The sequence below is a fragment of the Dama dama genome, chromosome 10 (genome assembly GCF_033118175.1).
Source record: "Dama dama isolate Ldn47 chromosome 10, ASM3311817v1, whole genome shotgun sequence".
NCBI lineage: Eukaryota > Metazoa > Chordata > Mammalia > Artiodactyla > Cervidae > Dama > Dama dama.
The window spans coordinates 41507017-41533290 of record NC_083690.1 but is presented as its reverse complement, the minus strand read 5'-3'; the positions used below and the strand labels follow the sequence as shown (position 1 = coordinate 41533290).

Sequence of the window (26274 nt, the reverse complement as noted above, 5' to 3'; positions counted from 1 at the left end):
CCAAAGCCGCCAAGGCTCATGCAGCACACGCACCGCCCAACATGCTTCCCCAGGATGGGCTGGAGGAGCCGGGCTTCAGCAAGAGGCAGCGGAATCCCTTTAAAAGTGGCAAAAACTATTCATCTGCGCTTGATGGAAATGCTTCCTAAACAAGTAAGACATCGACCCGGTCACAGCAAATGGAGGACACGCGTTTTTAACCTTCCCTTAATGGGCTGGTTCGCTGGCATGGGCTCTGATTTCTACGCCCTCACAGCTGGGCTCCTGGGGCAGCCAGAGCAGGCAGACCCTGACCTCGGCGCTCAGCAGCTTCCTGGGCCCCTGCCATCCACACCCGCTGCTCAACACGGGACCTGAGCGTGTTCCTCCCTGGTTCTCCAGCCTACCTCCAGGGGCCTCTCCTTCACCGCTGTGTCCATCAGCCTCATTACACGAAGGTCTTATCACTCGCAGCTCATCAGATGCAGAGCAGGCCCCTGGAGGCGAGGGCTGCCCGACTGGAAAGAGAGCTCAGACCCGGGTTCAGCGTGCGTGCAGCCTGGCGGCACCTCCAAGTGCGCTTGCAGAGACCACTCTGGGAAGGACTGTGGTCCCGGTTTCACGGCGCCGCCAGGCACAGCCACCTGAGGTCTGAGTCACGGTCCAGGGCACCTCTGCCCTAGCCCACACTAGCCGGTGGGGAACGAGCCTCGGCTCATCTGTGCGTCTCTGTACTTCTCACCAGCGGCCCTGTTCCTGCAACTTCAACCTCCTGATGAAAAGATCCACAACACCTACTGGAGGTGGGAGAGGGAATCAGTCGTGAGCCCTCTGACTCAGATTTCACACTGCTCTCTTACCAATTCCATTTCATTTATCTCAGCTGATAAGGCCTCCCCGGCCCCCGCCTGACCAGCTTGCAGCTTCCCAGAGCAGGGCCCCACCCGGCGCGGGCGCCTTTCAAGGGAGGTGGGGCCAGGGCTGCCAGCACCTCCCCACCCGGGCCCCAGCCAGGGAGGGGGCCGCAGCCCCCGCAAGCCCGCTCAGCACAGCAGCCGCGCAGAGGCTGCCCGCCACGGGTTAGGCGGGACTGACAGGCTGGAGACGGAGGGCGGGTGAGGCAGGCAGAGGCTGCCTCGTGGACCAGGCCAGCTCGGCTGCAGGGGGGACAGCCCACCTGCTCCACCCGCCGCTTCCTTCCCTGCGGAACGGAGGCTGGGTTGTGGACCCAGGGCGCGGCCGCCCACCCCTGCACGATGCGCCGAGCCTCGGGGACCCTTCTCGGGGGCGGGGACACAGGCGGCTCTCACCACGCCTCGCCCGGCGTCCCCTCCGCTGGACGCCCAGCCCCGCGCGGCCCGCAGCGCAGTGAGACTCGGCGAGCCCTGCTCAGGGGGAGCCGGGCAAGAGACACGGCCCAGCTCCAGAACAGCCGCAGGCGCCAGGCCCCCTCTCGGAAGAGGGCAAGAGCCTGCCCGGGTCACCAACACGAGCGACGGCGCGGAGCTCGGAGCCCAGGGCTGCAGGGAGCGGGCCAGCAGGGACCGGCGGGGCCCGAGGCGGGAACGCGTCCTGGGGGCGTCACCGCCCAGCACAGCCCTGGGCTCAGGACGCGCTGCTCCGGGCAGCGACCCCGCCGCTCCAGCGGTCACTGCGCTCTGAGTCCCAGGCACTCATGGAACAACCCTAACAGCTCGCGCTGATTTAAAGTGAGACAGGGACTCCCACCCCAGCTGCTCTGCAGGCCGCGCAGAAGCCGCGAGCTGCCTCCATCCCAGGCTGCAACGTGAGGCAGCCTCACCGACGGCTCAAGTCCAGGGCCATGGACACCCAGGCAGGGTCAGGCTGGCTGACTACTGACGTGGGTGCGCCGGGTCTCAGCTGGCACGCGGGACAGCACGTGGGATCCTGGTGGCTCAGATGGTAAAGAATCCGCCTGCAATTCAGGAGACCCAGGTTCAACCCCTGGGTCAGGGAGATCCCCTGGAGAAGGCAATAGCAATATTCTTGCCTGGAGAATCCCAGGGACAGAGGAGCCTGGTGGGCTACAGTCCACGGGGTCACAAAGAGCCGGGGACACGACTGAGGGATTTTCCCTTTCCCTTTCTTTCATATGGATCCTAGTTCCTTGACCAGGCTGGAACCCGGGCCCCTGCAGTGAGCGTGCGGTCTTAACCACTGGACCCTGGGGAAGGCCTCAGCCCGTTTTCTAACTGGTGTTTATATACGACTCAGAGCTGAGAGCGCTTCTCTGGTCAGGTCCACGGTCTGCAAATGTTCTCTCGGTCTCTATCTGTCTTTGCATCTCTTAACAGGATTTTCCACAGAGGAGAAGTTTGTAGTCTAACTAAATCTCTCTTTCACAGACTGTATTTTGGTGCCAAGTCTAAGAACTCTTTGCCGAGATCCTGAAGATTTTATCTCCCTTTTGAATAAAAATTTCCTACTTTTATGTTCTACATTTAAGTCTGTGATTAACCTTAAGTTAATTTTTGTACAAAAGGTTCACTTTTTTGCTTTATGAACGTCTAACTTCTCCAGCACGACTTATGGAAAAGGTTATCTTTCTCCCACTGAACTGCTTTTGCAGTTAACCCAAAGCAAGCAGAGAAAGGAATTAATAAAGACAAGAGTAGAAATAAGTTAAATGGAAAGTAGAAAATAAAAGCCAAATGCTGGTTCTTTGAGAAGATCAATAAAATTGATAAAGCTTTAGCTGTAGCTGATTGGCTGAGCCAGGAAAAGAGACGAGATTCCAGTTACTGCAGTGAGGAATGAAAGGTGAGGCGGCGCCACAGACCTTACAGGAGCGAAAAGGATCAAAGATCAGAGATCAGAGATCAAAGATCAGCAACTGGACTCCCAGAGTTACACAGCCTGCGTGAAACGGACAGACTCCCAGCAGACACACACCACCGCAACTGCCTGCAGAAGAAGCAAAAAGCCTGAAGGGACCCACCATTAGTAAAAGACTCCCTGCAGCCTGGCCCTGCTCTGCCCTCTGCTGGGACGCTGGGCAGGACGGGCACGCTCTCCTTGGGATTCCCTATCACACACGGGGTTGTTTCTGCCACTCCATCTCCCGGCTGGCTGATCTTTCCCTCCTTTCTACCATGGACTCATCTGTCACACTTCAACTTCAGTTCCTGTGTTTCTGGTATCACGGAAGACGTCTGCTCTCCCCAGCCACCGCCTGCCCACGCTCTGGCTGGGTGGGGACAGTGGGCTTCTGTGGTCGCACCCTCTGGCCGATCCAGGCAGCTGACCTCAAATGGAGCCCAGCAGAGCCCATCACGAGCTGCTCCTCGAGTCCCGAGGCCGGCCTCCACCTTTCTCACCTCATACACAATGTCCAGGGTTTGGGTATTATTCAGCAAAAGATATGGGGAAGTGATCTGATTTCATTCTTTTACATGTAGCTGTCCAGTTTTCCCAGCACCATTTGTTGAAGAGGCTGTCTTTGCCCCATTGTATATTCTTGCCTCCTTTGTCAAAAATAAGGTACCCAAGGTGCATGGTTTTATTTCTGAGCTTTTTGTTTTATTCCATTGGTCTGTATTTGTTTTTGAGCCAGTACCATACTGTCCCAATGACTGTAGCTTTGTAATATAATCTGAAGTCAGGAAGGTTGATTCCTCCAGTTCCATTCTTCTTTCTCAAGACTGCTTTGGCCATTCGGGGTCTTTTGTGTTTCCATGTGAATTGTGAAATTTTTTGTTCTAGTTCTGTGACAAAAGGCATTACTAATCTGATAGGGATAACACTGAATCTGTAGATTGCGTTCAGCAGTATAGTCATTTTCACAATATTGATTCTTCCTGCCCAGGAACATGGAACATCTCTCCATCTGTTTATGTCGTCTTTGATTTCTTTCATTCAGTTCCGTTCAGTTCAATCGCTCAGTCGTGTCTGACTCTGCGACCCCATGAATCGCAGCACGCCAGGCCTCCCTGTCCATCACCAACTCTGGAGTTTACTCAAACTCATGTCCATCGAGTCGGTAATGCCATCCAGCCATCTCATCCTCTGTCGTCCCCTTCTCCTCCTGCCCCCAATCCCTCCCAGCATCAGGGTCTTTTCCAGTGAGTCAACTCTTCGCATCAGGTGGCCAAAGTATTGGAGTTTCAGCTTCAACATCAGTCCTACCAATGAACACCCAGGACTGATCTCCTTTAGGATGGACTGGTTGGATCTCCTTGCAGTCCAAGGGACTCTCAAGAGTCTTCTCCAACACCACAGTTCAGAAGCATCAATTCTTCGGTGCTCAGCTTTCTTTATAGTCCAACTCTCACATCCATACATGACTACTGGAAAAACCATATCCTTGACTAGACAGACGTTTGTTGGCAAAGTAATGTCTCTGCTTTTTAACATGCTATCTAGGTTGGTCATAACTTTCCTTCCAAGGAGTAAATGTCTTTTCATTTCATGGCTGCAATCACCATCTGCAGTGATTTTGGAACCCCCAAAAATGAAGTCTGGCACTGTTTCCACTGTTTCCCCATCTACTTCCCATGAAGTGATGGGACCAGATGCCATGATCTTAGTTTTCTGAATGTTGAGCTTTAAGCCAACTTTTTCACTCTCCTCTTTCACTTTCATCAAGAGGCTTTTTAGTACCTCTTCACTTTCTGCCATAAGGCTGGTGTCATCTGCATATCTGAGGTTATTGGTATTTCTCCCGGCAATCTTGATTCCAGCTTGTGCTTCTTCCAGCCCAGTGTTTCTCATGAGGTACTCTGCATATAAGTTAAATAAGCAGGGTGACAATATACAGCCTTTCTTTCATTAGGGTCTTATAATTTTCTGTGTACAGTTCTTTTGTCTCCTTAGGTAAGTTTATTCCTAGATATTTAATGCTTTTTGTTGCAATGGTGAATGGGATTGAGTCCTTAATTTCTCTTTCTGATTTTTCATTGTTAGTATATAGAAATGCAAGTGATTTCTGTATACTGATTTTGTATCACCATACACAAAGGTAAACTCAACATGGATTAAAGACCTAAAGAAAGACCAGAAACTATAAAACTCTTGGAGGAAAACATAGGAAGAACACTCGATGACATAAGTCAAAGCAAGATCCTCTATGACCCACCTCCTAGAGTAATGGAAGTAAAAACAAAAGTAAACAGGTGGGACCTGATTAAACTGAAAAGCTTTTGCAGAGCAAAAGCAAGGTGAAAAGACAACCCTCAGAATGGGAGAAAATAATAGCTAATCAAACAACTGACAGAGGATTAGTTTCCAAAATATACAAGCAGCTCATACAACTCAATGCCAGAAAAACAAACAACCCAATGAAAAAGTGGGAAAAACACCTGAACAGACATTTCAGCAAAGAAGGCATACAGATGTCTAACAAACACATGAAAAGATGCTCAACGTCACTCATTATTAAAGAAATACAAATCAAAACCACAATGAGATATCACCTCACACGGGTCAGAATGGCCCTCATCAAAAAGTCCACAAACAATAAATGCTGGAGAGGGTGTGGAGAAAAGGGAACGGTCTTGCACTGTTGGTGGGAATGTAAATTGATACAGACACCATGGAAGACGGTACAGAGACGCCTTAAAAAACTAAGAATAAAACAACCATATAACCCAGCAATCCCACTCCTAGGCATGTACCCTGAGGAAACCAAAACTGAAAAAGACACATGTATCCCACTGTTCATTGCAGCACCATTTACAATAGCTAGAAGATGGAAGCAACCTAGATGTCCATTGACAGAAGAATGGATAAAAAAGTTGTGGTACATATACACAATGGAATATTACTCAGCCATGAAAAGGAACACCTTTGAGTCAGTTCTAATGAGGTGGATGAACCTAGAACCTGTTATACAGAGTAAAGTGCGTCAGAAAGAGAAAGATAAATATCGTATTCTAACACATGTATACAGAATCTAGAAGAATGGTGAAGAACTTATTTTCAGGGCAGCAGTGGAGAAACAGACATAGAGAACAGACTTATGGACATGGGGAGAGGGGAGGAGAGGGTGAGATGTAGGAAAGAGTAACATGGAAACTTAATTACCATATGTAAAATAGAAAGCCAACGGGAATTTGCTGCGTGGCTCGGGAAACTCACAGGGGCTCTGTGTCAACCTAGAGGGGTGGGGTGGGGAGGGAGATGGGAGGGAGGTTCAGAAGGGAGGGGATGTAAGTATACCTGTGGCTGATTCATGTTGAGGTTTGACAGCAAACAGCAAAATTCTGTATAGCAATTACCCTTCAGTAAAAAATATATTAAAAGAAAAAAGAAATGGGGAAAGCATGTCTACTCCATCTTCCCGGAAACAAATCACTCACACAGCAAATGCTGAGTGCCTCGGGGTGCTGGCGCTGCAGCAGACGCCATCAGGAGCGACTCAGTGGCAGCGGGCGTCTGCTCGCCTCCCGGCTCCCAGGTGACAGTCACGCCTGCAGGATTAAACCAGACAAAGAGGCGCCGCGGGCGCAGACTTGGGTCACAGAACCCCCTCTGCCCAAGGAATGCAGGACTCCAACAGAAGGGTGTGACTTCTGAGGTGCAGAAACACTGTCACCAACGTGGTCCCTGAGGCTGGGGGGAGGCCGGGGGAGACCACGGCCCCGGCGCCCACTCTCCAGGCCCCCGGCCACCAAAGCCCCCCGCAGGCATCCAGCTCTGTGCCAGCAGGACCACCACACCCAGAGCTCAGAGACAACCCTGGCCAAGTGGCCGGCAGTCATCTCTACTGCCCGAGAAAAGGACGCCCGCCCACACACACACCTGCCATCCACCGCGGGTAAACGCGTCTCACACAAACACTCCCTCTGTCCGCACTCCACCTTTTCTCCCTCCAGTTGATGGAGTTAACAGCCAGCGGACACAGTACCGGCTGATCCCTGAGCTGAAAGCTCCCATCACCATCAAGTCAGGCTCCCGGAGGAGACAGCGCTGGACTTTAACAAGTTTGGTCCCTACTTTCCGCATTCTTTTTATTTATAAAATTGCTTATGTAAAGGTATTACCATGCATAATACATTCAATTATGCAGTGTAAGATGTAGCCTTAATGGAGAAAGCTCGAGTCAGCCACATAGACAGTTCAGAAGATATTTTTTAAGAAAAGACTAAGTCAGTGACTTTCAAACGTGTCTGAATCCGCACACCTCTCACAACCCAGGGGGACACAATATAAATACATAAACTAGGGCTCTGCTCTCTCCAAGGATAATAGCCTGGAGCTGACACCTCTCTCCTCCCCCTGGCAGGCCCTGCATTAGCATGTAAATAGCTGGCAGATACAAGGAAATGAAAGCAGGAAGAGCTCTTTAATTAACTTTAATCCTCGGAAAATCCAGGCAGCGATCTGCCCTGGCAGCCCTCCTCAGAAGGCCCTCACCACAGCCTGGAGGCCCATCCTCGCAGCCCCCCATGGAGAGCGTGGCCAATGAGGCCCATTTGGGGAGGGGACATCTGGGTACCCAGCCCAGAAACAGCCATGCCGCGCCTGCCATGGAGTCTGGAGGTGGTCCCCGGACGGAAGCCTGGGCCGGTGCACAGGGCCTGCCAGCCGGGGAGATGGAGGCGGTCAACTGCGGGGCACAGGTCTGAGAGGGTACAACCGCAGCCCCGCCCACAGGGACGGGACCACAGCTTGGGCACCGTGCTGAGGACGCCCCGCCGCCCGCCCAGGTTCCCCACAGTGACCGCGGGCTGTGGGCCCAGTAAGGCCACGACCCAACGACGAGGCCACCGCCCGCAGAGCCGACCAGGAGCACACAGACATGCTCTGCAGCCAGTCCCCACAGGCACTCAGGGCTGCTCCCAGAGGTGAGGTGCCAGAGAGAGCCATGGTGGCCTCTGCTGGAAGGAGGCGGCTGGGCCACAGACACACCAGGAACGGTGCTTTCAACACCCAAGACAGGCCCAGAAGAGACGGGCACGCACACCCACACCGGGTTATCACTCACAAAGCCGGGAGGGTGGGGCGGCAGTGCAGACGGCCTGGGGGGCAGTGCCGGGCCCCGCGGGATGGGGGGGTTCCCTCGAAGCAAGGCGGGGGGAAGCAGGCACGAATCTCACTGCTCCAGGGAACCGGGAGGACACGCGTAAGGGAGGCCTGCAAACACCCCCTCCACGTGAAGGGCACGACCTGCGCCCGCCGCAGGGGTGAGGAAAGCCAGGCTGGGGTGGCACGGACGCTGAGCTGGGCCAGCACCGCCCAAAGGGAGCATCTGCCCTGGCCCCACGGCTGGGAGAGTCCAAACTCGAACCCAGGCGTCTGACGGCGCCTGTGCACGTCGTCACTGGCAGAGTGGCCGGGAGCAGCGGTCACAAGGAAACGCTGCCGCCCCTCCGCAGTCCCTGCTCCCAGCACAGCCGTCCACAGAGCTTGCCCCCTGGTCTGCACCGGGGAGGTGCAGACAGGCCCTGCAGAGCAGACAGGCCCTATCTGCTCGTCTACGGCCAAGGAGGCGAGGCTGCAGGCGGCCCCTGAGCACGGAGCTCCCCACCAGCGGGGCCGCGGGAGGCAAGGTCACGGGCCAGCCCTGAGCCACTGACTCCCTGCACCGCAGGGGAGCCCCACGGACGCCAGAGTCACAGCCCCTCCCCCAAAGCCTCTCCTCACTCAGCGGCTCACCAGCAGCGAGTGTTGTGCGCTCAGCATGGCCAGCTTACCAGGAATAAACCTGGCTTCTATAACTAGCGATGCTCCTTCAACCAGAGGTTAGTAAGTCACCGGTGAAGGCTAACCAGTGGCTCTAATTTATTTAGAGACGTTCGTAAAGCTGCAGAAAAGAGCCCCAAGGGAGCCCTGAGACAGGCCTGTTGCAGGTGGGATGAGCAGGCCCAGGGCGCGGCTGCCCGGGGTCCAGCGGGTCCCTCCAAGGACCGGCTCCATCCCTGTGGACGCCTCACGGAGGCCAGTTCCTGGCGACACCGGGCGGCCCCAGGCCTGTCCCGGCCTCAGGCTCTCGGCGCGGGGATCTGTGACGGACACAGAGCAGCAAGCGCACGCCGTTCTCTGGGGTCCCGACCCACCCCTGCAGCACGGGGGGGCTGAGAGAGGGAGGGCTGCTCGCCACGCAACTCCCAGGCCCTCGGCCTCAGGCACCCCCTTCACAGGCGGGGACACTGAGCCTCGGCCACGCTGAGTGACACTGTCAGGAGGGTCCCCAACCCCGGGGGCAGCGGCGGCGCTTCTCCGCACACCGCCCTCCTGGGCGGGCAGCCCGCTGCCAACCCCTCCTCGGGCCTCCTCGGGCCCCAGGCCCCCCATTCTCCAGACCCCGTGCAAAACTGGAAATGACCCCCAGCACAGCACACACCAGAGCTCCGGAAAGGGACCCAGAGGCGCGCCCACCCCGGCCACAGCCACAGGAGCCCGCGCAGGGTGCACCCCGCGTGTGTTCACACCACGAACACGCTGGCCACCTCGCGATGACGAACTCTGAGGGAGGAGCCCCGCAATCCTGCTGTGGGCGGCTCTGCTCGGGAGGCACTTCCTCCCCTGCCCCGCAGCATTTCATGGGCGGCAGTTTGGGTCTTTGTGGGAGAAATTAACCAAGAGAATATGGACTCCAAGCCACGCTCCCTGCATGTGACTGTTCTCCACTTGATGATGGATGGTATTTAACGCCTCTGCGCTGAGCACACCCCGGGTCTGTGAACGCAGAGTCTATCTCACTGCAGTAACCATCACAATGGCCAGGGTGGCCTCGTGTTCCAGGAGGTCTCACGGGAAAAGCAGCCTAACTGCACTCAACCACCGGCTTTCCAGAATGAAAACTCACACGTGCAGTCACACGCACACGTACACGCCTGCACACACGCACAAGCTCACGTGTGCACGAGGCTCAGGCCCACCTTCCCAGACACTCGGGGGCTGCGACCTGCTGGGCGGGGGCAGGGGCTCTGGGTGGAGCCAGTCATGCCTGCCTGGACACGACCCGCCCCCCCGCCCCACTGCAACTCCTCAGCCTTCCCCAGCTAAGACTCCTCCTCCACAAGAAGGGAGCCTGCAAATCCTAGCTCGCAGAGTTTTCACGACTCTCAAAGATGATTCTTAGACGATAAAAGTCAATGAAAACAAGGTAGCAAGATGATTCAGCAGGTACTGAACGCCTGCTCGCCCCAAGGCCCGCACCAGGTCAGGAAAGACCTTCCCGGGAAGATAAACACGACACGGGGGCAGACGCCTGCCTCTCAGCACGGGTGTGCATCAGCGGGCCAGCCGGGGTGTGGGGGGAGACTGGAAGGCGCGGACTCCTCCAGCACTGCGGGTGAACCGGCAGGGGCTGGCCTGCGGGGCGCAGCCCCCAGGCGAGAATCCGGCCCAGCGGTGCGGGACCCCCACCCACAGCCACAGGCACCCCACACCCGGGGTCTAGTCTAGGCCAAGTGCTGTGTTCACTGTGGTCTTTGCCTGTTTCTCAACCACTGGTCACGTGTGAAACTGTGCCACCGTTTCTACCAGGTTCTTCTCGCCCTTGCACTGCGTCACCAATGAGGTTTCTGAGTGGTTTGGGCAACTGGTAGCTGTGTAATTTTCAGGAACCCAAAGGTCACATGATAGCGACTGTCAATGTTTGTTCAACTCACTACCACGCTTTTGTGAATATCAGTTTACAGATAAAACATACTCCCATAATCAGTCTCTGGGGCGGGCCCCCCTGCCTCGGCCTCCAGGAGAGGAAGAGAAGGTTAAAGGTGGGGAGTCCTGCCGTGGGAAGCGGAGGGGACAGAACAACAGAGGTCAGGCTCATGCCGCCTCCCCTCCCAGGCACACAGGGAGGCCCCCGCTGCAGGCACAGCTGCTGGCTCTCCCAGCCCCTCGCGAGCCGGGTGAGGGAAAGCAGGCTTCCGGGGCAGCATTCCAGGGCCTCCTGCAGAAGGGTCGCCGCAGAGCCCAGCACAGACCGGACCGGGCGCGGCGGGGCCCTGAAAGGACCAGGCACACCCCCCTCGCTGGACACCCTGTGGACCGCCCCCTCCTGCCCTGCTACAGCCCTCAGTGAGCTGCGCGGCCAGGCCCACGCGGGGGATGAGCCCAGAGAGAACCGGGGCCAGCGCCCTGCCTGATGGGGGCAGCCTGGAGCCAGAGACAGTGACGGGAGGGCCCAGGCCCAGACGGAGGACCCCAGGACCCTCCCCGGGGGGAAGGCGGTACGGGGTCCCTCCACATTCACAACCTGGCCGCGAAACCCGGACGACCCAGCGGGGGCAGGGGGCAGGGAAGCAGCTGCCCGTCAGGCCTCCACAAGCCGAGGGCGGACACGCCTGGGCCGGAAAGGCCGAGGCTGCTGCGGGCACCTGCAGCACCTGCGATAATCACCAGGAGCGGCCTGGCGACAAGTCAGACGCCCCCGGCGAGGCACCGCAGCTATTTTTAGCAACAGCCTCAAGAGGCTGCCTGGCAGGGAACCATGTCTTTGAGCATGACCATCAATTTTCACCTGCAGCCAACTTCCTTTCCTTTCAGGATGAAGGTTATTCAAAGATTTGGATTTCTTCGAAATTGAATTAAAGGGAGAACAGGGCTCCACAACAAGGGAGATCTGCGGTGTACACAGGACGCTCGTGGCCAGGGCAGCCGCGCCCTCCCAGGCCCAGACCCTCCTGACCCGGACGGACGCCCAGGCCGCATGGTGGGCGACTGTGGCAGGCAGACCCCGGCCTGGCGGGCCCGGCCTCCCTGGCAGTCAGAGCTCCGCCCTGCAGACGCACCCCCCGCCAAGGGCCGGAGCTGGGGCGCCCGGGAGGCAGAGCAAGGAACAGGGCCTGCTGGCTGGTGAGGAAACGGAGACAGAGGCACCATGCTCGGGGTCACATTTAAGAAAGTGCCAGAGGTTCAATAAACGAGACAGCGTATTTTACCGCAGTAGGTTAGAAACACAAAGTCCACACGAAGGCCCCGTGAACAAACAGAAAGCCCGGGGTGGCAGGGCCTGTCCAGCACTGGCAGGCTCACCTCTACAGGGCTGGCCGTGGGGCACCCCTCGGCCCGTGGGATCTCCCAGCGCCGCGAACAGGCCGACCGGCGCACTGACGCGGTGAGCGGTGACGGGGCTCCACAGAAAACTCACCGCAGGAAACTGTCCTCAGGAACCTCAAAGACGGGGTTCTCGGGGAACCGGAGCGTCGCAGGCTGCACAGAGGCACGGGGAGCGAAGCCGGCCTGCTGAGCACCCTGGTTCCTGACCGGCCCCGCGTGCCCCGCGGGCCGTGTGAGCAGAGCCACAGGCCAAGCCCCGTGCCCCACGGGGCCCCGAGCTCAGCGAGGGCCTGGCCCAGGGGACGGGAGTGCAGACCCGGCCGACGCCTGTGGCTCCGCCGTCCCGCCCGTGAGCAGTCCAAGCAGGAGCGGCAAGGCCCGCAGCCCCCGGGCCTGCCTGCCGCCCGGCCGTGCACCTCCACCAGCCGGGAGCATCCTCCCATGTGACCACAGGGGCCGGGACCCAGGGGCACACAGGACAACTCAGGGTGGGGGAAACCGCGGAAATTTTACTTGTGCTAGTTTTTATGTAACCTTATTTTTTAATTTAAAAATGAACGTACTGATACTTGATTACTGAACACTGCATCGCTGACAATGGGTCACATACATGCTTTTAATATGGACTTGGCGCGCAGACTGTGATGGTTTTACAAAGGCTGCAAGCCAGCCAGGAGCGGGCCGGGGGAGGAGCCCCGGGGGAGGACGGGCGCCCTCCCGGAGTGCGGGGAGGGGCAGGGCTCACACAGTCAGAGGGACGCCGCCCACGCACTGACACCCTCAGAGCTCTGGCCTCCAGCCCCGGGACACCTGCCCGGCCACGCTCACCTCCCCGTCTGCCGGGAGCGGCTCTGCTCACTCTCACTGCTGGAGGAGCAATTAGCACCGGGGCTTTTAAGTCACAGCATCAAACAGACACATGTGTATGGCGATCTCGCGGCACGCACTTAGGCAGTCCCACTCCCTGCTCAAAGGCAGCCGGGAGGGGTGTGGGGGCTGCCTGGGGGGTGTGGGGGGGCGACAGAGGGCCCCCCTCGCACAGTGAGAAGTGGGAGGAGGCGACGGCCGGCTGCAACACTGCCCCTCGTCCCCTGGGGCTCCGGGTGAGTGGCCTCCTCGTCTGTCACACGAGGGACTTTACGCTGAGCCGAGATTCCAGGCGCCGGCCAGGTTCCACGTGCCCGCTGTGTGCCCACTGCTGGGGATCCCAAGGGAAGAGGCCCCGCCCTCCCGGGAGGGACAGAGATGGACATGGAGGCGGCAGAAGACCAGGGAGGCGGGAGGGCATTTTCCCAACACCCCGCCCGCACGGCACCACCGGCCAGACCAGAGCAGCGGCCGGGGACTGCAAGGCCTCCTAGTTTCATGAATAGATGGGGAGGGGGGTGGGGGGGTGTGACCAAAGCCAATGTGACCTGAGTCCCGCTTAAGGACATCCTGGCTCAGACAGACAGAGGTCCTTCTCGCGGCACGGGGTCACAGGTCAGCACTCCTGCACACCAAGCCACTCGCCCTCTCCCGGGCAGCGGGGTGGGGCAGGCGGCACCGGGCTGGGAGCGTCCGTGGGGAGGCCAGCATGGCTTCGGGCCGCACCCGCCAGGGTTGCCACCGGGCGCCACTCGAGCCCAGGCCTGCGGTCCCCCGGGACCACGCCCCCCGCAGAGCCCAGGGCGCCTGGGCCGGCAGGCTGGGGCCGGGGGCCGCGCTCCCTCTGGGCAGGGACGTGGAGGCGAGCGGCCCGCATCCCGCATCCCACAGGGGACGGCTCTCTAAGCGAGGGCACGGCGGCCCCCCGCCCACCCAGAGCACCCCTTTCCCACGCGACCACAAGCCTATCTTAATAAACATCTTCAAACTGGAGAGAGATGAAAGGCATTTTGTTTTGATTTCATTTTATTTCCCCAAATTGCTTTTCTCTCTGGAGTTTTTTTCCTGCCACGACCCAGTCCAGCTGCCCCCTAGGTGTGATAATATAATGATGCTGGCGACAGGATGGCTTTCTAATAACTCTGCAAACAGCATTTTCCATAACAAAACAGGTGGTTAGCCGGGAGGGGTAACCTGAAAGGACAAATCTTAACACGTGAAATTAAATTCTGGAGCCGAGAGGGTCCTGCTCAGCTGGGGCAGGGGGCACCAGGCTGAGCAGCAGGCGCTCACGGCCCTCCTCGGGGCTCGTCTAGGGGCCAGGAAGAGGTCCCCAGGGGAACAACTTTCAGGGGGCGGCACTCAGAGGAGAGCAGAGGCTGAACCCGAGCCGGGGAGCAGAGCGGCCTTCAGACACCTAGGCAGGACAGCTGGACCCCAGTACCGGGACTCCCCCTAACCAAGGGTAGGGTCAAGGGCAGAGGGCAGGGGAGGGGGGTCCAGAGGAGCCCCACCCTGCAGCAGCCACCAACCCAAGCCACCACCTCCATCCCGCCAGCATCCCGGCCCCACTCGGACTGCAGTTTCCTGAGGGGGAAACGGGGAGGGGCCACGGTGCCCCTGATCCGAGCCTCGGTGGGTGGCAAAGAGCACGCCACAGACACACAAAGAGGATTCTGCTTCTCAGAAGACCGAGCAGGTTCTGAGCTTCTTAAGTATTTCCTCCTGTGCTCCCCAAACCAAGAATTCCCAGCATTAAAAGAGGCGGCACAGGAGAGAAACCCTTCTAATAAGATTAGGAAGCTGGTCGAGGCCGAGGACGGTGTGAGAAGAGCATGGAGACGCGTGATCAGAAGCAGTTGGTGGCCTTTCTGCTCCTTGCAAGAGAAACAGATGTGCTCAGATCTTCTCCCAGGCGGGAGGCCTCGGCGTGGACCAAGGGCGGCAGCCACAGGCGGTGCTCAGGCCCGGCCGGTCGGGGTGGCTGCGGGGCAGGTTCCCACCTCAGGGGTGCGAGGGCAACAGGGCGGCTGCTGCTGAGGGGGCCCCGCAGACCCCCAGGGGGCTGGGCGGTGTTCATCAAACCTGGTCACACCACACAGGCCCCCAGGCCTCGCTGCCTGCCCTACCAGTCACAGGAAAGTGGACGGGGCCGCTGAACGCCACAGCCAGGCCCCCAGTGGTTCCACTCACGAGTGTGATGAAAATAAAACCTGAGATGCTGAAGGTGCCAGCAGCCACCGCCGAGGGACGGCCAGGCCGACCAACCAGAGACCAGGGCAGAACCCGCCCGCTTCCAAGTGCAACGTCGCCCACCGGCTCCGCGTCTCAGGTCCTCAACAGTAATGAGGAAACACCCCTGCCTCCAGGGCTTCCACAGAAAAGGGAGAAGACGCGACGTGTGAAAGCCGCGCGGCAGGGGCCCACGACGCCCACAGGATGTGCTGGGGTCAAACGCGTTCACAGCTAAACACTCTCCATGCAGCTCCGGTACTGACGGTGAAAACTCACGTCCACACGAAAGCCTTCAGAAACGCAAGGGAGGCGTCCAGTAGGTGAGGGGTAAACAAGCAGACCCATCCAGATAATGGATTTTCCCCAGTGATAAAAAGAAGGGAGAGCTATCAAGCCAAGAAAAGATACAGAGGCCCCTGCAACACATACCACTGATGACAGAGGCCAGTCGGAAAGGCGACACTGCGGGACTCCAGCTGCACAAACTTCGGGAAAAAGCGACGACGGAGACAGAGAAAGGGCCAGGGTCCAGGGGAGCAGGGAGCAGAGCGGGGTGCCCTGTGGCGGGCACCCGACAACAAGCACCATTCAGAGCCACAGGGCCCAACACAGGTGACCCAGGTGTGGGCTGCGGGCTTCAGGCCACGGAGCAACACAGCTTCTCAGCTGGACAACGGGCCACTCACTGCACATGGACTCATCAGGAGGGCCGCCTTGGGCGGGGGAAGACACGGAACTGTTTCCTACCTCACTTTTTAAAGACCTAAGCCACTCTAAAAAATAAAGTTACGCCATGTAAATCATCAACATTTTAAATGTCACAGACTCTGTGACTGTATCTACACAATGTCCTTGGAATGCCAAAATTTCCGGAGATGGGCACTAGATTAGGGCTAGGGGAAGGGAGGCTGCGGGAGCCAAGGTGTGGCCCAAGGAGGGCTTCATGCTGGCCGCAAGTCCTGAGCGGCACTCCTGTGAGGACGATGGCATCTCACACACTCACCTACACACACGTGGTCAGTCGCACACATGCATGCACACTCATGCACACAGATGCAGGCATTCTCACACACACCCAACACATGCATGCACACACACTCATGCACACAGACGTGGGCATTCTCACACACACACTCAACACATGCACAGACACACACACTCATGCACACAGACGCGGGCATTCTCACACACACACTCAACACATACACGCACACACATTCATGCACACAGACGCGGGCATTCTCACACACACACCCAACACATGCACGCACACACACTCATGCACACAGACGCGGGCATTCTCTCACACACACTGAACACATGCATGCACACACACGTGCAGGCACACTCATGCACACAGACGTGGGCATTCTCACACACACACCCAACACATGCACGCACACACACTCATGCACACAGACGCGGGCATTCTCACACACACACCCAACACATGCACAGACACACACACTCATGCACACAGACGCGGGCATTCTCACACACACACCCAACACATGCACGCACACACACTCATGCACACAGACGTGGGCATTCTCACACACACACCCAACACATGCACGCACACACACTCATGCACACAGACGTGGGCATTCTCACACACACACACTCAACACATGCACAGACACACACTCATGCACACAGATGCAGGCATTCTCACACACACACCCAACACATGCACGCACACACACTCATGCACACAGACGCGGGCATTCTCACACACACACCCAACACATGCACGCACACACATTCATGCACACAGACGCGGGCATTCTCACACACATTCTCAACACATACACGCACACACACTCATGCACACAGACGTGGGCATTCTCACACACACACTCAACACATGCATGCACACACACTCATGCACACAGACGCAGGCATTCTCACACACACACCCAACACATGCACGCACACACACTCATGCACACAGACGCGGGCATTCTCACACACACACCCAACACATGCACGCACACACATTCATGCACACAGACGCGGGCATTCTCACACACACACTCAACACATGCACACACACACACACTCATGCACACAGACATGGACATTCTCACACACACTCAACACATGCACGCACACACACACTCATGCACACAGACGCGGGCATTCTCACACACACACCCAACACATGCACGCACACACACTCATGCACACAGACGCGGGCATTGTCACACACACTCAACACATGCACGCACACACACTCATGCACACAGACGCGGGCATTCTCACACACACACTCAAGACATGCACGCACACACACTCATGCACACAGACGCGGGCATTCTCACACACACACTCAACACATGCACGCACACACACTCATGCACACAGACGCGGGCATTCTCACACACACACCCAACACATGCACGCACACACATTCATGCACACAGACGCGGGCATTCTCACACACACACCCAACACATGCACGCACACACACTCATGCACACAGACGTGGGCATTCTCACACACAGACTCAACACATGCACAGACACACACACTCATGCACACAGACGCGGGCATTCTCACACACACACACTCAATACATGCACACACACACACACTCATGTACACAGACGCGGGCATTCTCACACACACACTCAACACATGCACACACACACACACACTCATGCACACAGACGTGGACATTCTCACACACACTCAACACATGCACGCACACACATACTCATGCACACAGACGCGGGCATTCTCACACACACACACTCAACACATGCACACACACACACACTCATGCACACAGACGCGGGCATTCTCACACACACACACTCAACACATGCACGCACACATTCATGCACACAGAAGCGGGCATTCTCACACACACACTCAACACATGCACGCACACACATTCATGCACACAGACGCGGGCATTCTCACACACACACACTCAACACATGCACGCACACACATTCATGCACACAGAAGCGGGCATTCTCACACACACACACTCAACACATGCACGCACACACATTCATGCACACAGACGCAGGCATTCTTACACACACACCCAACACATGCACACACACACACTCATGAACACAGACACGGGCATTCTCACACACATGAAACACATGCACACACACATGCATACACACTCATGCACGCTCATATGCACACAGACCTGCATTCTCATACATACTCTCAACACATTCATGCACACTCACACACTCATGCACACACACACATTCTTGTACACATACATACACTCTCACACTTACTAATGCACATATGCACAAACTCACCTATACACACATGGTCAATCACACACATGTGTGCGCTCATATGCGCACAGACGTGTCCATTCTCTCACACACACGCACTCACACTCATGCACACACACACACACACTTTCACACCATCACACATACTACATGAACATCAGTCCTGGTCCTGACGCTGCACTGGAACCATCTAGGATGGCACCCCCCGGCCCTGGGAAGCTGGCTGAGATGCACCTCCCACCGTTGTCACAACTTCCTGTGGGTCTAAACTGTGTTCTTTCTGAAGGCCGTAAAGCTGAGCCGCCCCCAGGCCCCAGCGCGTCTCCTCCTGGGTGCTACCCCCTGGCTTCTTCGAGCCTTGTCCGTCTGCTCTACCCCAACCCGAGGGAGACCCCGGCGCTGAACCTGCCTGCCCAGCCGCTGCCGCAGCACAGACCACAGAGTGTGGCTCACAGCAGACGCCCCTGAGAACCTGTGCTTCAGCAAAGGGAAGGACACAGTGAGTGAGTCTGGGCTCTTTCTTTCGATTCCCTTCCAGCCTTCCCATCTGCTATGGTGTGAGCTTGGAACGTGCAAACCTCGCCTGAAGGTCGGCCTTTACAGATTGAGAGAGGATGTGAGAAAATATTTTGAACAGGAAAATAAAAATAACCCACATCAAAATTCACGGGGTAGGCACTGATGATAAAAGCCCTCAGAAAACTCCTGCTCGACGTGGACTTCTGTGATCCAACAAAGACTGCCCACAAAGACAGACAGCATGCAGGGCGGCGTGTGCCAGTGAGTTACCGGGGCTCCCTGAGACCCGACGGAGACCCGGGCGCCGGGAGCCCCGCGTCCCGACATGCTCCCGAGTCTGCAGTGCCAGATGGGGCGGGGGGGGAGGGGGCTGCTCCCACCATGGGGGGCCTGGGGGACCGCACTTCCCCAGACTGGACCACACACAGTGGAGGACCACCCCTGAAAGGCAGCATTACTGTACAGAAAATACGTGGCGGGGGGCGGGGTACCCAATAGTGTGCAAGACCTCCAACTAGAAACGCAAATACCACTGAGAGAATGAGCGAAGACCTATGTAAGTGACGGGATACCCAGTGCTCTGGTTGAGAAGATGAAATGATGCTAAGAGGCCGTTCATCCCCAAACTGACGTACAAATTCTTGGTAAATTCGCTGTAATCCCTACCTTTCCCCAGCAGACTGTGTGTGTGTCAACTGACAAAATGACTCTGAGCGAAGGGCCAGGATGAGCCGGAGACTCCTGAAGAGCGGTAATCCCTCTGGAGCTTACCGCCAAGTATCACCACCGAGTCGCCTCGGTGAAGACGGTGGACAGGTGGGACCAGCGCGCAGAAGCTCAGCCGCCCATCGGCAGCCACAGGCCGGCAACTCAGGCAACCAGACCGCACACGGGGGACGAAGGGTCTTTCCAGAAACGGTGCTGGATTAACGACACTTTCAATGGGGAAAACCGTCTTGTTGCCTGCTTTGCTCACACCCAAAATCAAGTCTTGGTGCACGTTACAGCCACATGTAAGAGGTTAGAACACGGAAGCAGGGGCATGTCTCTGCGGCTCTGATAGGCAAAGATCGGCCCATCACCACCCACAAAGCGCCAACATCAAGGTGACAAGATGGAAGCAGGTAGCCCACAGGAGGACGACAACCCCTGCTCACTCGGGAGTCAGCAGGCGGCCAGGCCCAGGAGAGGAGCTGCCACACGTTTCCCACCAAAGATCCCCCTAGACTTGGCACAGACACAACCCTCGAAAACCTCAAAACAGGGCGGGCAAGGCAGGAGCAGGCCCTTCACTGACAGGACACCGAGGCCCCACCTCCCGAGGCTGCAGGGTCTCACGAACGAGGTGGCGCCTCTGTACCCAGCGTGACTCAGCCAGAGTCACCGGGCCAGGATTCCCCCATCACTGGCAGGGTGTCCGCAGAGAAGGGGCCAGCCCTCAGCCTGCCCTCGCCGGGCACACAGCTGTTAGGACCACCTGCCTGGATCGCCTCCAGGAAACTCCAGAAAAACCCAGAACTCCCCGCGGTCTCCCTGCTTCTGACCTGACGCACACACGCCGAGACTGCGCAGACGGAGCCGGAGCTGCGCCCACGCCCGCGGGGCTGAGCCGCCTGAAATCAGGAAGGCGTGCAGACTCCACGCCAGCAGGATACTCTCCGGCGTTGTGAGCGAGTGCCAGCGGGCCCTGGGGGGCACTGGGCTTCCACGGGGAACCGCGGGGTCGTGCCCTCCCTCTGCGGAGCCGCTGCCCGCGGACCCGTAGCCGCCGCGGGACAAGCCCCGCCTCACACGGTTCCTACGTAACGACCGCTCTTCTCTAAGCTGCCCAGTGAATACGAGGAATAGAAAGAGCTGCGTTTACACAAAATAAATAATCTTATACAAATTCCGATACCCAAGCAGAGCCCCTCGGTCGGAAAAGGACCGGGAGACTGGACAGAGCCCTCTGGGCACAGCGTGGACCCCTGGGCGAAGGGGGGGTCCCATCCTCAGGGACCCCCAGTGACACGGCTCCCCCAGCCCAGGCAGGGCACCCACCTTGCTCCCAGACCTCCTCCAGCACAACCTCGTCTGCACAAGAGGTGAGAGGAGCCCCGGCCTCTCCTGGGGGGCCCCCAGCACTTCCTGCCTCCCCTTCTGCCCTCACATCTGCTTCTTAAGCAGCAACAGTGGGGGCCCGCAAGGCGGACGTCATCACCCCCAGACCATGCCCTGGGAAAGCCAGCTGGCAACGACTGCTGTCCTCCAAAGGCTGCACCCCAGGGATCTGGGGGAGGAGAAGGGGGAATTTTACTTTCATTTTTAAAATTTCATGCTATAAGTTAGCTTTCACTGCTTAAGAGTCTATAAATAGAATTCTGTAACCATATTGTGGAATATTAGGGGCACACTGGAAATAGCGCATTTCAAATAGGAAAATGGTTTGTGTTCACCCAGTTCTGGAAGCCAGTTTTCAATTGCTTAAAATAGTCACGGTATTTCACCAAGGTAATTACACTCTTAGCTATCAGTAACAATTAAACCCTTAGACTGGAGATACTTAATAGGGTCTCAAAATAAAATCGCACATTCCAAGCACTGTACTCTGAAATGTCAAGCAGGCAAGCAGGGCCCTTGATGGCTTGCGGGAGCGGGCGCCCCCTTGGCGGGCCTGGCTCAGTGCCCAGTGGAGGGCGGGACAGTGCACTCACCACACCCGCCCAGGGCCGGGCTGGGGGCCCCCAGAGGGTGGGGGCGCCTCCCCAGGAAGAACAGAGCAAGATGAGCAGCCCACACCTCCTCGAGGCCAGACAGCTGCCACGCTGGAGGTGCCTCGAGGAGGAAGCTCGCAGACCACGAGGGAGCCGGGTGCGAACCCACAGGGCCATGTGGGTGGGGGCCACATGCTCGGCTTCGAGCAGGAAGCGGCAGGCTGGCCGCCCTCTGCAGACTGGCCGGACAAACGGCTCAATCACGCGGCTGGCAGGACAGATCCTGCATGCTGGAGCCGGGCCACGCGGGCGACCGTTATCGACCCCTCGCAAACACACCTCCGAGTGACAGGCGGCGTAAGCCATCCATCAGTACCAGGCAATCAATACCCTTCTCACAGCTACGCCTGTGAGCGCAGCGGGCCAGTCCAGGGTGAATTAGGCCAGAAAGCACCACTGCCTTCCAACCTGCTGAGCCGGGGGAAGAGAGGAGTGGAAATTTCCTGCCTTGGGAGCTGGGAGCAGTGACTCTCAAGGGCAGAAAGTGCCCAAGATGGAAGCCAAGCACAAGCGCACAAATGTGGAGGCGCCGTGGACGCTGAGGGTGCGGGCTCCACGGCAGTGGACACGCGGCCCCGCCGAGCAGGTGGCCCTGCCCCCGCGCCCCGAGCAGGGGTCCACGCCCGGGACCGAGGCAGCACTGACGGAGGCCAGCAGGGGCCAGGCCTCCAGGCCACCGAGCCAGCCCCAGGACACTCACTCGCCGGGCAGCACGGGCACCCGCGGTGGACGCCACGGACGGGGCGGGTGGGCCCTGCGCGGGGACGGCTTGTGAGCTTGCCAAGGGGCCAGGCTGTGTCACCTGCGGACAGTCAGGGGCTACACCCTCCCAGAGCGCCTCACTCGCTGTGCCTCCGAGGATGAGCCGGAACCTCCGAGCACCACTGGAGGGCACGCACTGGCCCACGGGATTACTCCTCCGAAAGCCTGAAGGGGCTCCTCCGGGGCCACAGGCAGCTGAGGCCGGAGGCCGCCCACCCGGAGGCACGCGCCCTCTGCCCCACGGCACCACGTCCTGCTCTGGGCTGCCGGCGGCCCCGTGGGCCCCTGAGTCACAGCCCCCAGGCCACCCTCGCCCTCAGACACCCCAGGAACGCGGAGGCAAAGGGGATTTCAGCAGATGAAGTGCAACTCCTAGACTTTTAAACGAGCGCGCTCACCCTGGACTGTCTGGTGGGCAAGCGGATCAGGTGACCTTTCAGAGGCAAGGACTTCCTCCCGTGCGGCCAGAGGAAGGCGAGAGAGACAGCCACCAGCACGCCTCGGTCGACGAGGGGGAGCCTGTCCCCACACAGAGAGGAGGGCCAGAAACCGGCCCCCAGGCTTCCCTGGGGCCTCTCCCCAGCAAGCCTGGCCCCACACAGAGAGGAGGGCCAGAAACCGGCCCCCAGGCTTCCCTGGGGCCTCTCCCCAGCAACCGGGGCCCCTGGTGAAAGGTCCCAGCGGTCACAGTTCCGGGCGTCCATTCCAGACAGACTGGAACCTGTTCCTGGCCCTCCCACCCGCCGAGCCCCTTCCTCGTGAGAGCAGAACCCGGAAAGGACAAGAGTGCCTCCGGCTGGGGCGCCTGCCCGGGCACACAGGGAGTCCTGCGGGGCGTCCTGCACCCTCCACTCCCGCAACCTCCCCGACATGGCAGTGCGTGAGGCTGCATCACGTCACCGCACATGTAGCCGCGTGTAACCGCCTCCACCGGGACGCAGCACGAGCGTGGCGTCACCCGCACGCCAGGCCCGACCGTCCCACACGGGCCCGACACGACCGCGGCCCGCCCCACGGCCCCGGTTCCCAAACCCTGCCCAGAGCCGGGCAGCGGCAGCCCCGCGGGGGAACAGGACGGGGGGCCTTGCCCGTTCCCACCCCCCCATTTATCTTGTAACAAAGTCTGCACCTTCTGACCACTTTCACCTAGTCATCCCACCCCTGACCCCCGCCTCTGGCAGCCTCCAACCTGGTCCCTTTTATAAGCTCAGTTTTCTTAGATCCCACCCACAGGCAAGCCCGTCTCTGTCTGAGTCGTCTCATCAGAGGACGACTCCAGGTCCAGCCACACTGTCGCAGACGCAGGATCTCCTTCCTGACGGCTGAGCAGTGTCCACGGCACACACTCCACTGCTTCACCGCCCATCCCTCGAGGGGTCCTCCAGGCTTCAGGAATAGCGCTGCGACAAACGAGGGGCTGCAGAGGTCTCTGCAAGACGGTGCTGCTGTCTCCGCTGGACAAACGCCCGGAGCCGGGACCGCTGGCCGCACGGTGGTTCCATTTCCGAACCTTCAGAACCTCCATCCGGTCCTTCTGGAGTCTTCCCAGCGCCCGGCGAGCACCGTCCAGGTGAGAACCACCAGGCCAGCTGAGCGACTTCCGTGTGGGGCAGTGCGGAGCACTCGGAGAAGGCGGGGTGATCCGGCCTAAACCTCTGGCTGAGGACGGACACCCAGCCAGCAAGCAGTGCTCCCGCGGTCACAGGGACGGGCTCCCTGCACGTCAGCAGGGCAGACTCCGTGCTTCCCGCGTCAGGGACCACACACAGCCTCCCGCCCACATGTCAGGCCCCGGCGTCCGTCCCGCCCGTCGGAGCCCTGGCCCTGAGCTGCTACATCTGCCTCCCCACCAGGCCCTGCGCCGGCCTGCGCCCGCGGGTGGGGCGCGGGTCAGTGGTGTCTAGTGGACCTCGGTCGCCCTGTTCTTTCCAGCATCTTGTCCGGAACCGCAGCGGCTCCCTGCCGTCCATGCTGGGGTGCCGCCCGGGAGGACTGGTTCTCCACGCTCCTTCCACCAACGTCAAAGTCCTGGTCTCAGCTCCACCCTCAGCACCTTTAAAACTCCTCTGGAACCAAGCCGAGCTCTGCGTCTGTCACGTTTGCAGGCACAAGGGTGTGGAGCCCCGCCGGCCTGTCCCCCGGGCTGTAGCCTCTGTAGGGCTGACCACACGCCTGACCACACGGGGGCGTGTCCCACACAGCTGACCCCAGGACACACCAGAGACACGGGAGGCGCAGGGGAGGGGCCTAAGGGGCCAGCCCCGGGTCACTGAGCACGGCCGCCCCACCGGGGGGCCGCGTCCGCTTCGCTCCGGGGCAGCGGGTGAGGGTCTCCCCTGTGGGGCACCTGCCAGGTCGCTGGTGGGACAGGCCGAGCCCGCCAGGGAAGCCTGCGTGGCCGACACACGGCAGGGCACACCATGGGGAACACCGTGGGACAGCAGGCCTCCTCCAGCAGACTCACGACCCGGAGCTCCCGGGTTTTGTCAAACCGTCAGGAACACAGTCGTCACGCGTAGCACCAGCCCCTGGTGCGTCCCGGGAGAACGGCCCCCTCCCAGGCGGGGGCCCGCCCAGCCCCTCAGCATCAGCCTGGGGGGGCTGGGGGGCGCGGGAGGAGCCTGCCCGCAGCTGGACGCCCCCACTCGCCCCCCACAAGAGCATCTCGGGACAGATTCTGGCTTTTTCCTGCCTCGTCTTCTGAAACCTCAGCATCCACGGCAACGTTTTAAATTATGCTCTCTCACACAGAAACCTTAATTCACACTCCAGCGAGCTCTGCTTCTTGAGGCAGACTTCAGAAGCCCCGGGCTCAGCACAGCTGGAGACCCCGGCCCACAGCCAGAGCCGGGGGCGCAGTGCATGCCAGCCTCTGCTCATTAAGCTCTGAAGGAAGGAGAGGCTGGGCCTGCCCGGAGCCCGAGGGAGGCCGACCCGCGTGAGGAGCCAGGGGCTCAGGGCCAACGCCCGACACCCCACACCCCGGTCAGCAGGCGAGGCCCTCAGGGGGAGGAGAGGCGCAGCGGGGATTCCGGGTCAGCATCTCAGAGCCTCCTGGAGAGGCAGGGTGAAGACAAGGCGGCCACACTGCCAAGATGCCCTCCTAGTGACGGGGAGCTGGCCCGACCTGAGCCCTGACTCCTAGACGGCTCCATGGGAAGGCTAACCGCTCCAGCAGAGAGACACGTTGCTGGGGGCTGGGAGTGCACGTGTGTGGTAGACACGAGGCCAGCGTAGGCCTGGAGAGACGACTGAGCGTGGACGCGGGGGCCGGCTGGGGGCTGCTGGGCTGGGACTGAGGACGCGGGGGGCTGGGGGTCCGCTGGCTGGGAGGGTGGACGGGGTCCGGCCCCGGGAGCCACTCGTACCTTCGTCAGCAGCAGGACGCGCTTCTGCAGCCGCCGCGCCAGGGCCTCGTGCGTCTCGCGCCGCTTCCTCTCCTCCAGCAGCTGGCTGCCGAGCTGGCGGACCTCGTCCTGGAGCTGCAGCCGGGCCTTCTCCAGCTCCCGAGCGCTGCAGGGGCAGAAGGGCAGAGGGGTGAGGCCCAGCACCCACGTGTCACTCAGCCCCCAAGACGGAGCTGCACGTGCGCCCAGCCCGCCCTCACTGCCCCCATCCCCCACTTCTGAGCAGCTACTCGGAGCCTTTCGGGAGACTCCGGATTCAAACGGGGCCCAGGGTGACCCCAGAACTCGCCTCGCACAGTGGGGAAGATTGCCAGCCGTGGGCTCGGAGGCACCTCTGGAGAGCCAGGCCAGGCTGGAGCACTTCCCACAGGCCCACAGGGGCCCCTTCCCACCCCCAGATCATGCAGAGCTCCAGGGGGCGGACCTGGGCACCCAGCCGCCCCCAACCACAGACCAGGTGGGCGGCCACAGGCCCGAAGCCCAGCACTCCCCTCAAAATGCCCCCCGTCC

The 26274-nt window shown here is 59.3% G+C and overlaps 1 protein-coding gene across 3 annotated transcripts in view; it reads right to left on the bottom strand.

Annotated features, from left to right (window-relative positions):
• MAD1L1 (mitotic arrest deficient 1 like 1) overlaps positions 1 to 26274 on the bottom strand; it is a 237720-nt gene that overhangs the window by 107440 nt on the left and 104006 nt on the right. For all 3 annotated transcript variants that reach the window (XM_061153798.1, XM_061153797.1, XM_061153799.1), the window contains one exon: positions 25726 to 25870. In XM_061153798.1, the coding sequence (XP_061009781.1) occupies positions 25726 to 25870 (145 nt within the window). The remainder of the gene's footprint in view (positions 1 to 25725; positions 25871 to 26274) is intronic.